Source organism: Rhinolophus sinicus, linkage group LG05, assembly GCF_036562045.2.
Source record: "Rhinolophus sinicus isolate RSC01 linkage group LG05, ASM3656204v1, whole genome shotgun sequence".
Lineage (NCBI taxonomy): Eukaryota > Metazoa > Chordata > Mammalia > Chiroptera > Rhinolophidae > Rhinolophus > Rhinolophus sinicus.
In genome coordinates, this window is record NC_133755.1 from 66,297,957 (window position 1) to 66,313,446 (window position 15,490).

Below are 15,490 nucleotides of genomic sequence, written 5' to 3' on the forward strand. Positions count from 1 at the left end.
TTTGTTTCTTAAAGGTCACACAACCACGCCAGACGACTTTTACGTTATCCGCCTTCCTAAGGATGAAGAGGCACCGAGACGAAAACCACTGACCTTCCTTGTGCTCCCCTTCTGTGGATTTCTTAGCTTTCTGAACTTGGAAGAGATCAAGGACAGAATGAGACCCAGCAGGAGACTGGCCTGGCTGACCTGCTGGGCGACTGGGGCACGTGGATGCGTTGGGATTAGCTGGGACCAACTGGTTCACGTGAATCCCAACCTGGAATCAAAGAAAGAATGTGTTTCTAGGAGAACTACAGCAAGACAAGGTATGAACTCAATGGAACAAGATTCTCAGCTAATCCTTCTTACCTCTTCTAGATTCTGTTTCTAGAATATAAGGTTAAATGAAAGTATTCAAAAGCCTCTACATGATTACAAAAACGACTTCTATACTAGCTAGTAAGCAATTATCGCCCTAAATCATCAAGTAGCCATTTCTACCCAAATAAACCACAATGTCTTCAAAACCAGAAAATCCAAGAAAATGGGATGGTGTATCCACTGAACTTCTAGCCAGCTAAGTTTTTAAAACAAGATTACATAAAATTTATATAGGGGACAGTGTATACCTGCAAGTTTACTTCATATAAAATGCCATGAAGCTATGGGTTGATGGTGGAGTGGGCACCTGTGCAAGCAAGCGCCCCGACACCACCATAAAACCTTAGGACACTCCTGACAGGTTTAGTCATGGCTGCCTTAAGCAGCTTTTTAATCCTTCCACAAAACCCACACCAAGCCAGTTAACTACCCTTTACTTGTGTACACAAAAACACCTGCACTGACCAAGGTTAATCTTTTAAGAAATTAAGGTGTTCATGTTTCTGATGCCTTCACACTCATCTGTTCCAAAGGCATCTTCACAAGCCTGTGGTGACATCTCCCTTCTAGATCACCCTTCATCAATTTATGCGAATACATTTCTGATTTAAAAGGATCTTGCAGGTACAAGAATTTGCAGATTCACTTCTCCCAGTTCCATCTACTTCTAGGGGAACGTGAACAGGATGCAAGATAATGTGTGTAAAGTAAGTCCTTGGTTAATTAAAAGAAAGGTGCTGTAAAAACTCAAGATATAAAATTACTATTCTAGGTGGAAAACAGTGTTCAGAACAAATTTGACTCTTCTCTGAAAAATAAGATCAGGTCAGATGAGAAAGTTAAGTTTTTCAGTTTCTATTCTGCTTGCATTATATCAAAGCAGCTGAAACCTACACATAAACACCTACCCCACCATAACGGTTCTCAGATCAAGTCTGAAATGACAAAAACATCACAGAAAGGATTTTAAAACATTATATACTCACCCCTCTCATGTCCGATATATTTAGTTTCATTGTATGAAACATGCTCAGTGTTGCCTTTCCAATTACTTTTACACTATCTGTTGCCTGGTCAAGAGTTACGGTCCTGTAAGTGGTAGAATTAACTTTTTAAAAGGAGCAAAAGCTGCATTCCATATGTATTCACTAGTATCTCAGTAGTACTGAACTGTTTAAAGAGTTACAGAAAAGTTGTAAAAAGAAGCTACAAAAATTTAAAATAATTAAAGTAACTAAATATAATCCTTAAAAAGGAATGAGATAGTCTTCCTTCAAGGAAGCCAGTAACACCAAATTAATTACATTGACAGCAAGAGGAGAAGAAAAAGCATATAGAACATTGGGACTTTAAGATAAAAACTAATAGGAGACCTGATCAACTGAAAATAAGTTGGTACTTATTTTTTAAAAAGATGTATTTTAGTTAATACATATACAAATTTAAACATAACATGTTGCAACCAAAGCATGAATGGTAAGTACAATGTTTTAGATTGCAACCAGTTTTGGGTTCCAAGGTTATCTATGTTGAAGTCTGGCTAATATTCAGAAAAGAAAGATGAATCCCCTGTATTTTAGTTCTTGACACTCTTCATTTTGTCGGAGGTAAAGCCTTGCTTAAGTTCAACGTGTGAATATGCTCATTACAATCCCACTTCCTGTCGGAGGGTCTATAAATAGATGAAGGTGCAGAAAGCTCTGACGAAGGCTATGGCGGTGCCCTGTCTAAGCCTCGGGAGGCTGGAATCAAGTTCTCAGATCTGTAAGGATGCGCCAGCACTACTAGGGGCCACAACACAGTTACTATGTTGTTTTTTTCACGACACTAAGTATTCATCTATGAAAAGTACTTGTTTCTTTAAGAAAACCATTTGCAAAATATTGATTTGTTACCTAATAATTACCTTCAATTTATTTCTCACAGATAAATACAGAATAATTTAAAAGCAAAATTTTTAGTGGATCACAGTGGCTTAAACATGTTTATCTTCATTTCTTTCTAAAATGCCACTGAACTGACTTGAAATGATTTTTAAAAGGTATAAACTCTTAAAAGATAGAAATGGGAGAGGAAGAGACAAGAGAGGAAAAAACACTAACCATAAATTACAATACTGAAAACAACTCAGTAAACAGGAAGCTGCCAAATGCCTGCTAAAAGCCTACAGCCAGGCACCAACTTGAGATGAGCCATTTTAGGCGCTGTAATTAGAGGTACCAGGTTATCTATGAGAAGAGGGGGAGAGAACGGGGGCTGAGAATGTACAGAAGTGGCTGCTCACAGATCCCCTCGCTCCTTTGTGGAAGACTTACCACGACCAACAAGCCCTGGGACCTCCCGCACAGCTAAGGCAAGAGTGAGGCACCTCCTGTCACAAGACGCACCCCCCTCCCCATCCAGACCCCCTTTCCTACTGGGTAACCAGAATGCACCCAGCCCTGAGGCAAGAGACCGGAGGTTTCATTCTGGGGAAGCTGATGAGCCAAACAGAAAAGATGGAGAGGTGGCCAATTGGTTGTGGAAGCCAACAGCATGCCCCTCCCAACCGTTCCCTATGCGGAGCCCATTGTCTACACCTCCTACCAAGAGTCCAGAGGCTCCACAACATCGCAGCAGTTCACATATGAAGAGACAGCCAAGAACTATTAGACAGATAAATCGGTGAAGAAAACCTCCCATATAAAAGACAGCAGCCAAGACAGGCAAAAAGGAACTTGGAGAAAGTCTGACAAAGAGGACTAGAAAAGTATTTAAGAGATAAGAGAGAAGACTGCATCTGTGAAACAAGACATGCTAGGAATGTTTAAACATCCAAAGAATAAAAGAAAAACACTCAGAAATTTAAAATGTTACTAGAAACAAAAAATTTAATACTGACAAAATACCTGACACAAAGACAAAGACCAAACAATAACATTCCAGAAGCCCAGAGATACAGAGAAGATCCTAGAAGTTCCCGAGGGAAAGAACCAACCCTGTAAGAAACGCAATCAGAAGAGCACCGCCTGTCCAGTGGTGATCCTGAGAAACGACGGAGCCCTCACATGGTCTGAGGAAGAGCGATGTCTAACTCTAAGTGACATTTATAACCGTTAAGCCAGCAAAACCAGTGAGCGTGAGGACAGACACACAGCGTGAAAACAGTTTACATTCTTCCTTAGTAAGATACGAGGAGGAGGACAGGGATCCAGCACAAATCACAGAGAAGGGACCCGCATGACTCCCCCTTTGCAGGAGGTCTTAAAATAAACCGCCCTAGACCGGAGCTGCGGAGCTGCGGGCAACGAGAGGCCTCTGGAAAAAAGATCAAACCAGTAGATTGCTGATATAGTGAAACGTACTGGAAGGGAGTTGGGGGCTAAACGGCAAGTTCACAAAAAAGCAAACAAGCAAAACAAGACACTCAGTAACTCCAGGAAAAACCAATTCAACAGGAAAGGAAAGTGACCACAGTGGACGACTCGATCAGCTCTGTACAGTATGCACATGGTCATAACAACGCAACACTAGACAGTAACTGAACCAAAGACTATCGACTTCACTGGGGCAAAGGAAACAGGCGCATAGGGAAAGAGCAACAGCAATGGGAGAGAATAAACCCTCATCTACAGTAAGAAAGTCAGTAAATAGCTGCAAAAGTGAAATAAGCTAGAAATAGCAGTTGAACTATGTATCTAGAAACATGGGATGTAAATACCAGAAGAAACCATTAGAAAGTTGAAAATGGCCCCCAGAACTGGGACTAAAAGCTCTGTGTGTGTGTGTGACACCTTTTCAACTGCACTTATTAGAAACATATACACAAAAGAACTCTAAGGGGGAAAAAATTCTTTTCCTACAAGGAAAACAAAAATTTTCCTAAGTGATAAGCCACAGACCTCAATGTACAGTGGCTCTTTGACATGCAACTGAAAATCTGTCACTTCTGTTACAGTATTATCATGTATCGGGATCTGTACGTCACGACTGCCATGTAGCGTCTGAGTAAGGCCAGTTACAAGATGACGGAATGACAGAACGTGGAGCAGACTCCTTTAGTTACACTACTGCAGGGGCCCACACGCTTTTCTGTGAAGGGGCTGGCAGTAAACAGCTGGTGCCTAGTGGTCCCTTTCCTCATTCTTCACTTTTCACAACCGTTTATGTAAAAAGCATTCTCCCTCACGCCCATCATATAAAAATAGGCCACAGGCTGGATTTGGCTCACAGGAAGTAGTTTGTAAACCCGAGTTAGAGGAAATAGAAGATCAATATTATAATATTTCATAATCGCTCACCTGAAGCATTTATGCAGTTATATAACCCCAGCATGATGTCAGGTTTAAGTTAAAGGCTTATGATTGGTCTACGATTTGGTGACACTGATGACATTTGTTTCAATTAATCATGTACCCCTTTTGCATCATCACGTCTCATCCAAAGTTAGTATTTTAAGGACACAGCAAAATATAGTTTATGACTGAGTGTACTAAACAGAGTCTTTACCTGGTTAGAGAGAAACACTGAGATACTGTGAAGAAATGATACAGCACCTGAGATTTGCTTCACAGTAACGGGGAGGGGATGAAGCCGGGTGTAGCGAGCTAACAGCTATCACTGGAACCAGGTGATGGGTGCATGGGGGTCATTATACTATTATTCCTACTCTTGTATATTGTATGTTTCAAGTTTTCATAAACCTTCCCCCCCGTTCCTCTGCCTCCTCACCCCCACCCTCTGGTTCAAGCCGTTGTTTCTCAGTCTATTTGTGTAGGACGCAGCTCCCTGGCCCATGCTGGGATTATGAGCCTTGTGCTCCCCCAGCTGAGGCAGTTGGTTGTCAGTCGGCCACTCACAGCAGCTCTTGGCATCTCTCGCCGGCTGCTGGCCGCTCACGCTGGCCACCGGCCACTCCTGGCAGCCCATGGCAGCCCACGGCAGTTCATGCCGACCTCCGGCTGCTCATGGCAGTCCAGCTCCAGGGAGAGCTGTTGTTCACAGTCTTAGCTGTAGAGGGCGCAGCTCACTGGCCCATGTGGGAATCGAACGGGCGGCCTTGGCGTTAGGAGCACAGTGCTCCAACCACCTGAGCCACCAGGCCAGACCAGCACACCCATTTTTTTTTTTTTTTAACGTTTAGGACAAAAAAGGAACAAATACCAACAACAGCAAGCAGATATGTGCTCATAAGAGCTGAATGAATATTATCCTGAGTTAGGGGAAAGACAGTATAATTAATCCCAGCTTGTTAAAGGTTGTAGCTGAATATTTGGAGAACCTGGATTTTCCAAAGAGGATGACACGAAGGCTGGTTTCTAAGTAAGACGTGACAGGGTGAGCCCCCGGGCCCTGCTGAAGGCTCCACGGCGCACAAAGCTAAGTGACTATGAGACATTTAAAACTGCAAATACAGCAACAGGAAACTACCTACTACCAGTTCTCCTCCCAAAGGAAAATTACTTCATTTCTGGATGATCCTGTCCATGCATTGCGGGAAAAAAATAATAAAGATAATAAAGCTCCAGATTACATTCCCAGAAAAAGTATTATACACTGGATCTGATTTTCCCATAGAAACCATGTTTATGAAGAATTCTATCCAGAGTAAGGTCCTAGTAACCAATGTATAGAAACGACCATTTACACTGTATTTAACTACCATTTGAAATATAGGTACATCAAAATGTTCATTAAAATAGGTAAGTTCAAGATTCCCAAGTGCATAAAATGTATTTTAGAAAGTATGTTGTTTAATGTATAATTTAGAATCCCTGTTTTCCTGGGGAACAAAAGCATTAATGATAAAGTTGGAAGTTTTCTGTTTCAGAGTGTCACTTCATTACTCTTAGCCACATCACGATAAATATGGGAATGTAATATATATGGTTGGCATTATCGCTAACCCTTAATTAAAATATATTTTAGAATTCCTTATATGGCTTTCAGGGTCAAAAGTCTCTCAAAGCTTTGGTTCACTGAGAGAGAAAACACTGTGCATAGTGGTATAAAATGGCATGCAAAACTATGTATTTTCATATTGGTCACAAATCTTAACTGAAGTTTTATACTAGTCACCTTCTCATTAAAAAACACAATACAAAACAAAAAACAGGGTTTTTAGATGCTTTCTACCAGTTTTCAGAGACTACAATGATCAATCTTTTCACAAACCAAAATTAGACCTCCCTAAACGGAGCCAATGTCTCCTTCAAATCATTTATTGAGTTACTATACTGAAATTTCCCCACAGGCTCCTTCCCCCAAGTTCACAACCATGTCCATGGTTGCAGGTGTTGTGCTTCTCTCTTTCTGTCCATGCACTAAAATCAGCCTGAAGACCCCAGAGGAGGAACATGACAGGCTGACCTGCTGCTGCAGGCTCACGTGACAGGCATTACCATAATTCAAATGGCCTGGGCTCCACAGAATATCAACATCAAAGCTTACAGATCTTTATTCATATTCTTCCTTGGTTTCTATTAATTGTCATGACCTACATTGAAATATTAATATCCAATATCCTTTTGAAGATAAGCTTACCTGGTGATGTTATCACAAATTCCATGACCTCCAAATTTTGCTGTTTCTATAGGGGCCCCTGGCTTTCGTACCATGATTTTGAGAGTCAGGCGTTTACCCTTCATGCCAGCAGCTTCAAGTCGTCTTTGAATTTCTTCTGAAAGGTTCAGAAGAAAAGCTTCTGCTTCTTTTGGCTATGGAAAGAAACAAAAACTCCCATGTTATTTTCCTATATACCCAACAACTCTTCAAGTATTTTAACTTTCAGTATTAAACATGTACATTACTGACTATCCTGAGAAGCAACTGTTAAACACACAGATTCTGCACACTCTGGGAACAGCAAGACTTAAGACTTAATTTCAGGCATCAAGAGACCGGTGTAGTTGACAAGACAGAACTATTTGACAATATAAAGGACAATATGAGGTAAAGCCTGTTAAGAAGTCAGTACCTGGGTAAACCTTATTCCATAGTTGATCTCGGCTGAAACAGATTTTCTTTCCTTTTCAGTTCGAACGGGTCTATCATCCAAGCCACGGCAGAACCTATAAAGCATCTGACCTATTTTGGGACCAAATTCTTTTTGGAGTTTTGCCATGGTCATATGTTGCAAATCTCCACAAGTTTTAATTCCCAAAGATGCCAATTTGGATTCCATCGAACGGCCAACTCCTAGGAAAGGGGATTTATACAGTTGTTTTATTCTGCACATAAACTACTAAAAACAATTTATCAATATGAAATAACTATCATTTGTACATAAAACAACTAATTTAGAATAATCTCCCTTGAAATTCGTAAGTGACATAACTGAAGCATCTCAGAGATTAAAGAATTCTTTAGCGCAAATCATACTACCGCGTTTCCCCGAAAATAAGACCAGGTCTTGTATTAAGGTTTGCTCCGAAAGACGCATTAGGGCTTAGGTTCAGGGGATGTCATCCTAAAAAATCACGCTAGGGCTTATTTTCCAGTTAGGTCTTATTTTCAGGGCAACATAGTAATAAAGTTATTTCTAGAATCTTCTTCTCAATCTGGGCTCCACATATAGGTGAACCAGAATTTCTCAAATACATATAAGTTCCTTCTCAAAAGAATGTGATTTTTTCTAGTACTAACAGCAAGATTCCCATCATTCACAAAGTCAACAAAGTTCCAGACTTGTTTAAACGAGTCTATAGTATGACTTACAGAGGAGAGGAAACTCACGGAGGTTAGGGTTCTACTACGATTTCACTGAGGGCCAAACTTTACCACATAGCCTCAGCCACACGTTCTTTAAATAGGAACCAGAACAAGGATTTACGACACAGGCCCAAACCTGAAAATGTCACTTACCATCAGAGTGGGCAAATCAATAACCTGGGGATGGTGGTTCCGAAGCAAAGTGGCCACGGACAAAGATTTCTTTTATTAACGATTATCTCCCTGAAAAGGCCCTGCCATTCCTATAGCTAGGTGAGCAGGCAGCCGTCCCTGTGTCAGTCACACTTTTTGAGACGCAAGATTTGAGCCTCACCCAAAGGATGCTGATGGGTGCTGCTGTTCTCATTGTGCTCAAAAGCTTAACAAAAGTCTACATATCTAGGAGAGATATTTAAGAGTGACCTAGAGAAATGAAAATTCTTATTAAAATCGGTATTTTCTGTTAATGAGGAAAAGTCTTCAGCAGGATCTTATCAGAGCTGACTGCAGTCTGACATCTCCGCTCGTCACTGTTACTTGGCGCCTACCCTCTGAGTGTCTTCAGTAGCAGGAACAACCAGTTTGGTCCAAGTTCTGCCAGAACCTCTTGAAGCAGTCATGCACCGCACAAGGTTAGGAGGTTAATTCAAAAGACCATGGAAGGGGGCGAGACAAGTTTAAACCAACGGAAGTTAGATTAAAGGTGTTAAGGGCACTGCCTCCCATTTGTGCCATTTTGTTTTATTTTTTTAAGTTTATTGGGGTGACACTGGTTAATAAAATTACATAGGTTTCAAGTTTACGTTTCTATAATACATCATCAATGTATTGCATTGTGTGCTCACCAGCCAGAATCAGTTCTCCTTCCATCACCATATATTTGACCCCCTTTACCCTCTTCTGCCACCATCCTCCCTTACCCTCTGGTAACCACTAAACTGTTGTCTGTGTCTACGAGTTTTTGCTTGTTTGCCTCGTTCATTTGTTGCTTTCAGTTTTATATCGCACATGAGCAAAGTCATATGGTTCTTGACTTTTTCTGTCTGATAATCTCAAGCTCCATCCATGCTGTCCTAGATGGCAGTATTTCATCTTTTCTCATGGCCGAGTAATGTTCCACTGTGTATATATACCACATCTTCTTTATCCAGTCATCTATCTAAGGACATTTCAGTTATTTCCACATCTTGGCCATTTGTGCCATTTTAAAGTTCAAGTCCAAACAAAGAACAAGTAAGAATACCAGAGTTTGACTTGATAGCAAAAAAAAAAAAAAATCCTCCAGAGGCTTATTATTCACACAAAGGTGAAATTCTGAGTGAAAGCTACCCGAGGATTTTTCAAGGTGGGGAAGAGAAACCGAAGGTGAAGAACAACTCATATGTTAGGTTAGCCAAAGTCAGACAGACAAGGCAGACACTTTCCACAGCTATTCATGTTCATCAGGGAAGGATCTGTCTCTACTTTTCCCTCCCATCATTGCCTTGCTCCCCACCCTCGAAATGTGATCATGACCTTTCCTTAGAGACCTGGGAGCCGATCTGTTCTGACTTGCAAAATCAGCAAGAGGTAGTAATAATCCTGGAATTGTGTGGGGAGAGGTTGAAGGGTCGTGGGTGTGGGGGAACCTATAGTTTTTGAGTATCTTGAGTACCAAAAAAGAACTATTACTAATAGGTACAAAAGAAATGCTATTATATTAAACATCACCAAATTAGCCACAACCAACCTGACCTCACTGAACTGTCCCTGTGGGTAAGGAAAGACTCGCCACTGCAAGCTCATCTGTGCAACAGGGTGGGCCTAGAATCAAGTGTGGGAGGAGGCGAGGGGGCATCTAGCCTCTCACCCTTTCACCTGGAGCTGGTGGGAATGGTAAGCTTGGAATCAGCACCGAGATCCCGAGAGGGTGGCTAGTTTACCTGACTGCCTGCATCATGTAAGTGTTTATACGGAAAGGGGGCACATCTAAGGACAGTAGCAGGGTCTTAGGGTCACAGTGAGTGCAGCCACCTCCAAGGGAAAAAGTGAAGAAAACGCTAGCTCAGAACCAAGTCTCCGAGAAGGGGAGAGGAAAAACAAAGATGTGGAAGCTCCTGGTCAAGCCACTGGGACAAAGACTTGGTTTGTGTCCTTGAAGGGGAACAATTACTCAGATGAGAAATGGCCAATCAGGTCCTCCCTGGCAGCCGGAATGTGACGGCCCAGCAGAGACACAGACAAGTTTCAGGAATAACGTTTTCACCATCTCACCATCTACATGAGCGCTGTCCAACAGAACTCCTGTGCTTACCTGGTTAGTGTGGAGCTGGCCACATGTGGCTACTGAGCACTGACATGTGGCCAGTGCCACCGAGGAACTGGATTTTAGTTTCATTTAACTTTAATTTCACTTTAAATTTTACTAGCTTCACTTGGCTAGTGGCTACCGTGTCAGGACAGCGTAGATCTTTACATTCACCCCAGGTCATGGTGTTTCTCTGAGAATACAATGAAGGCATGGAAATCACAGGCCGGGTGCACAAACCCAGCGTAGGCTGAACAAGGTTCAGAAGGGCCTTAAATTAAGGGCACATGCACAGGGTGGAAAGCCTTGCAAAGACGCAGAAAAAACGCAGAAATAGCTATTGTACTAACATGGTTTTTGGGAACAATTCTGTCTTTCATTAGATAAACAGCTCTCATCGGGTAATTTATTTGTTGGCCTAACATATAATCATTACTCTGTGGAGTCCCCTAAAACCACCTTACTAGTGTGTTTTCCTTACGTCGCTACAGTAACTGTAGTACTGTGTGTGAGGCACACTATGTGCTCAGAAAACACTTATGGGCACAGAGAGCGAAAAAGCTTGTGGAGGGCAAGGAGCGAGGTGTGGTAACTCTATTTCCTCTGGTTACTGGTTAGACAGCAACATTTCCTTAAAGTGTGTTCCAGAAGATAACAGGCGTTCTATTCATCTTCAAACCCCTTTGTGAGATTACTAGTTTTTAACAAACATAAATAGGTTTCTTTATGTTAAGAGTCCTCAGAACTTTTACCGTGTGGATCCTGTCCCGCAAAGGGCTTCCACACTTACGTGAAGTCCCTTTTTAAAGAAAAGCTTGTGCTCTGTAGCACACATTTTGGGAAAAGATGTGGATTACAATGCCATTTTCAGGACAGGGATAATGACAAAGCTGACATTTTGCACACCTGAAATGTTCTCAATTGATTAAGAATTGGGGGATTTCATAAAAGTTGAGAGTTTAAACACATGAAAACCACTGGTTTTGAAGGAGGAGGCTGCGTGAGGAGAAGGTGGCTGCTGGAGGACACCCACCTTGCTACCCCATCACTCAGATACCCCTTAGGAAATTCAAGGCTGAGCCTAAGAACTCAACTAGGTGATGTAACCTCACACTTGCCCTTCAAGAAATGAAGCCCCTCCAGCCAGGAAGCAAATAAAAGTGAAAGGTAAGAGTACTAGGTTGAGGAACTAAAAATTCTCTATTTCTATGTAAAAAAATCCAAGAAACAATAATAATAATAAAAAGATGGTGTTATGGACTGAAATATGTTTCCTCAAAATTCCCATGTTGAAATCCTAATTCCCAAGTCCTCAGAACTGTGACTATACTTGGAGCTAGGGCCTTGAAAGGTAAAATGAGGTCACGAGTGGCCCTAATCCAATATGACTGGTGTCCCTATAAGAGGAACAGATTAGGACACAGACATGCACACAGACAAAAGACCTTATGATGCCACAGGGTGAAGATAGCCACCTACAAGCCAAGGAGAGAGGCCTCAGGAGAAAGCAACCCTGCCGACACCTTGACCTTGGACTTCTAGCCTCCAGAATCTTGAGAAAATAAATTTCTGTTGTTTAAGCCAGTAGGTATTTTGTTATGGCAGCCTGAGTAAACTAATAGGGATAGCTAGTATCATAAACTCAAACTCAAATTTCATATGCAGCCTTAAATATACTGATTCCTTTTTATATAAAACTGCAATAAGAGGTGTAATTAAACTGTTTAAATTGTGTTGTCTAGGAAGGTACCATGAGTCCTCACTCACGTCGTCGACAGTCTTGGAAATTGTGACTTTAAGTGAAATAAGGTATAAGAAAAACAGTTTTACCCTACGCTAATTGACACTGTGTTTCCCCGAAAATAAGACCTAGCCAGACAATCGGCTCTAATGTGTTTTTTTGGAGCAAAAATTAATATAAGACCCGGCGTTATATTATATTAATTATGTTATGTTATACCAGGTCTTACAGTAAAAGAGCTGATTGTCTGGCTAGGTCTTATTTTTGGGGAAACATGGTAGAAACAAGAGTTACGTTCCTATGGCATATTAGTCACAAAAACATCATCAAACTTCTAAATAAAGACCCAAGACACTTCAAATATTAAACATTAGACTAATGTGAGCTAGATACACAATGAAGAAAAATGAGTGAAAAAAAGCAAGACCATTCTTTTCCAACCCACTGATTCTAGTTCAGGGTCATGGTGGCTGGAGCCTCTCTGGGCAGCTCAGGGTGCCGGGGGGACCCACCCTGGACAGGACGCCCTTCCACCTCACGGCCACTCACACGCCCCCACTCACTCAGACAGGGACAATGCAGACATGCCAATTCCCCTCACTGGCACGTCTTTAGGGTGTGGGAGGAACCTAGTATCCCCGGAGAATACCCACGCAGACATGGGGAAGACATGCAAAGTCCACACTGACAGTGAACTTGCCAGGAATCGATTTTTGGCCTCAACGTTGTAACGAATCAATGATGAATGAAATGATGTTATTTGAGGACCTGTTGTAATTTGCTACCTTGATTTTATAAGATTAATTATTCAAAATGTCGTATTTCACATTTCTGACACTAATACATTCTTTTGAGTTATTTACTAGAGAGTCAGGAAGCCTTTAAAGCTAACCCATTGTAAAATGGGATTTGGGTCAGTTAATACTTTATGGCTCATAACGGAAATTTCTTAGTTCAGATATACTTTTATTAGGTTTAAGAATATGCATCTAAAAATACCACTAAATCTACTTTTAACAAATCAATTAAAAAAACTTTCATCAAAAATGTGCCTTGAACTTTCCCCACCACAAATACAGGGAGCTTTGTGAAGCTAACACAGGCTGCTCTTTGGCAAACAGGAGACGGTTATCTAAAATAGTATCAGGACTGCTATACAGTTTAGAGACACTGCTTAGAAAAGAGGCATCTACCACAGAAAGCAAGTCTGAATACTCAGTAACTGTGAGATGAATTGTCCTACGACAAAAATTTATATCTATTCAAGGTCCTTTAAAAGGCAACCATTTTTCAGTTATAATTAATAATACTTGATTTCTCCATAGAAATATTTTTACATGCTAGGTTAATCACACAGTAACTCTACAAAAATATAAAATAACTGAACATCCTGCTCCTTAGGCCAAAAAGATGTAGATGGAAGTTTTACATTAATCTTTGAGTTAACAAAACACAGTATTTCATCTTTAGGTTTTACTCTTCCAAATATGATTCATGTATTTTATACTTTTTGGGGGCATTAATTCACATTTTTTTTATTAGTTTCAGGTGTACAAAACAACATAATGATTAGACATTTACACCTCTCACAAAGGCATTTTATACTTTTAATTAAAACTATCTGCTTACTAAATTCAGAAAACTGTCATTATAATTTTGTAAATAGAGGGCTCAATGCTCAAAATTTTAATCTTTGGCTTAGAAATACACTATTGCAATTATGATTTATTTAAAGGATCAAAAGTCAATTTCATCATATTCCTTTAAAATGATTTCTTAGAATTCTTTAATTTTGCTACTTGTGAAATACTTAAAGTAAAACACTTCAGAAGAAAAACTAAAATGTAATATTAAGGTCCTGATAAATCAAATGAGGAGATAGTCAGTATGAAATTTCAAATTTTCTAAAGATGTTCGACATCACTAATAATCAGAGAAACGCAAATCAAAACCACAATGAGATATCTCCTCACCCCAGTCAGAATGGCTATCATCAACATGATAAATAGTAACAAGTGTTGGAGAGGCTGTGGAGAAAAAGGAACCCTCATACACTGTTGGTGGGAATGCAGACTGGTGCCACCGCTATGGAAGGCAGTATGGAGGCAAAAAATTACAAATAGAATTACCATATGACCCAGCAATCCCTCTCCTGGGTACATACCCAAAAAGTCTGAAAACATTAACCAGTAAAGATATATGTGCTCTAATGTTCACTGGCGCTTTACTTACGGTGGCCAAGACAAAAGAAAACAACCAAAGTATCCTTTGATAAATGTATGGATAAAGAAAATTGTGGTATATATACATAATGGAATACTATTCTGCCATAAGAAAATATGAAATAGTACAATTTGCAACAACATGGATGAATCTTGATTATTATGCTAAGTGAAATAAGTCAGACAGAAAAAGTCAAGAACCATATGACTTCACTGATATGTGAGATATAAAACCGAAGGCTACAAAGGCTACAAACCAATAAAGAAACAAAAACTCATCGACACAGACAATAGTTTAGTAGTTACCAAAGGGTAAGGAGAAAGGAGGGTGGTAGAAGAGGGTAAATGGGGTCAAATATATGGTGATAGAAGGAGAACTGATTCTAGCTGGTGATATACAGGTGATGTATTACAGAATTGTACACTTGAAACCTATGTAATTTTACTAACCATTGTTATCCCAATAAATCTTGATTAAAAAAAAATTTCAAATTTTCTCATGGCACTCAAAAATAAACAAAAATTTTACTTCATGTTTTGGAAAACAGATACATTATAGAACATTTAACACTAGTAAGTGTTTACAATAAATAATTATTAAAAAGAGAAGATTTATATATACCTGGTAGATTAGTAACTAGCTGACCTCTGATAAAATCATCTACTTCTTCTGGTTTTAAGTGGTACTGGCCATCTGGTTTTGCTTTTCTAGTTGCCATTCTAGCCAAGAGAATATTAGAACCTATAGTAGAAAACAAAACAAAAAGTTGTTCAATAATTCACCAATTATTTTTGAAAATTTCTTAACAAATACATCTATCTATAGACAGGTTACTGACCAATTTCTAAAAACAATGAAAATAATTAATTTGCAATTTTGATCATTTCAACTACAGTACAAAAGTGGGTGAATTTTGTTAGGTGTCACAGATTATAAAGCAGCATTATTACTGGACAGAGGTAACTCTTTGCTCCAAAGTAAGTGCCATTTCAACATTGCCTACCCAGGTTTAAAAAAAAGGTGAAAGCAGGCCTACCGACTGTGATGTATAGGAAGTGAGGGCAATGATCAGAAATGAGTGCATTTTACCAACCAACAGATCCAGGCTAGGAAGGGAAATAAGGCCAAAGGAATGCCTTTGGACTGGGGAAAAAAGAAAGCCCAAAGAACCAGAAGTCTCATTGTAG

The 15,490-nt window shown here is 40.1% G+C and overlaps 1 protein-coding gene across 6 annotated transcripts in view; it reads right to left on the reverse strand.

Annotated features, from left to right (window-relative positions):
* The window catches only part of REV1 (REV1 DNA directed polymerase), a 90,975-nt gene that overhangs the window by 4,289 nt on the left and 71,196 nt on the right, over nucleotides 1–15,490 (reverse strand). For all 6 annotated transcript variants that reach the window (XM_074332372.1, XM_019753822.2, XM_019753821.2 and 3 more), the window contains 5 exons: nucleotides 14,925–15,044; nucleotides 7,319–7,539; nucleotides 6,886–7,058; nucleotides 1,350–1,452; nucleotides 94–259 (listed from right to left, as the gene is read on the reverse strand). In XM_074332372.1, coding sequence (XP_074188473.1) covers nucleotides 94–259; nucleotides 1,350–1,452; nucleotides 6,886–7,058; nucleotides 7,319–7,539; nucleotides 14,925–15,044 — 783 coding nt within the window. The remainder of the gene's footprint in view (nucleotides 1–93; nucleotides 260–1,349; nucleotides 1,453–6,885; nucleotides 7,059–7,318; nucleotides 7,540–14,924; nucleotides 15,045–15,490) is intronic.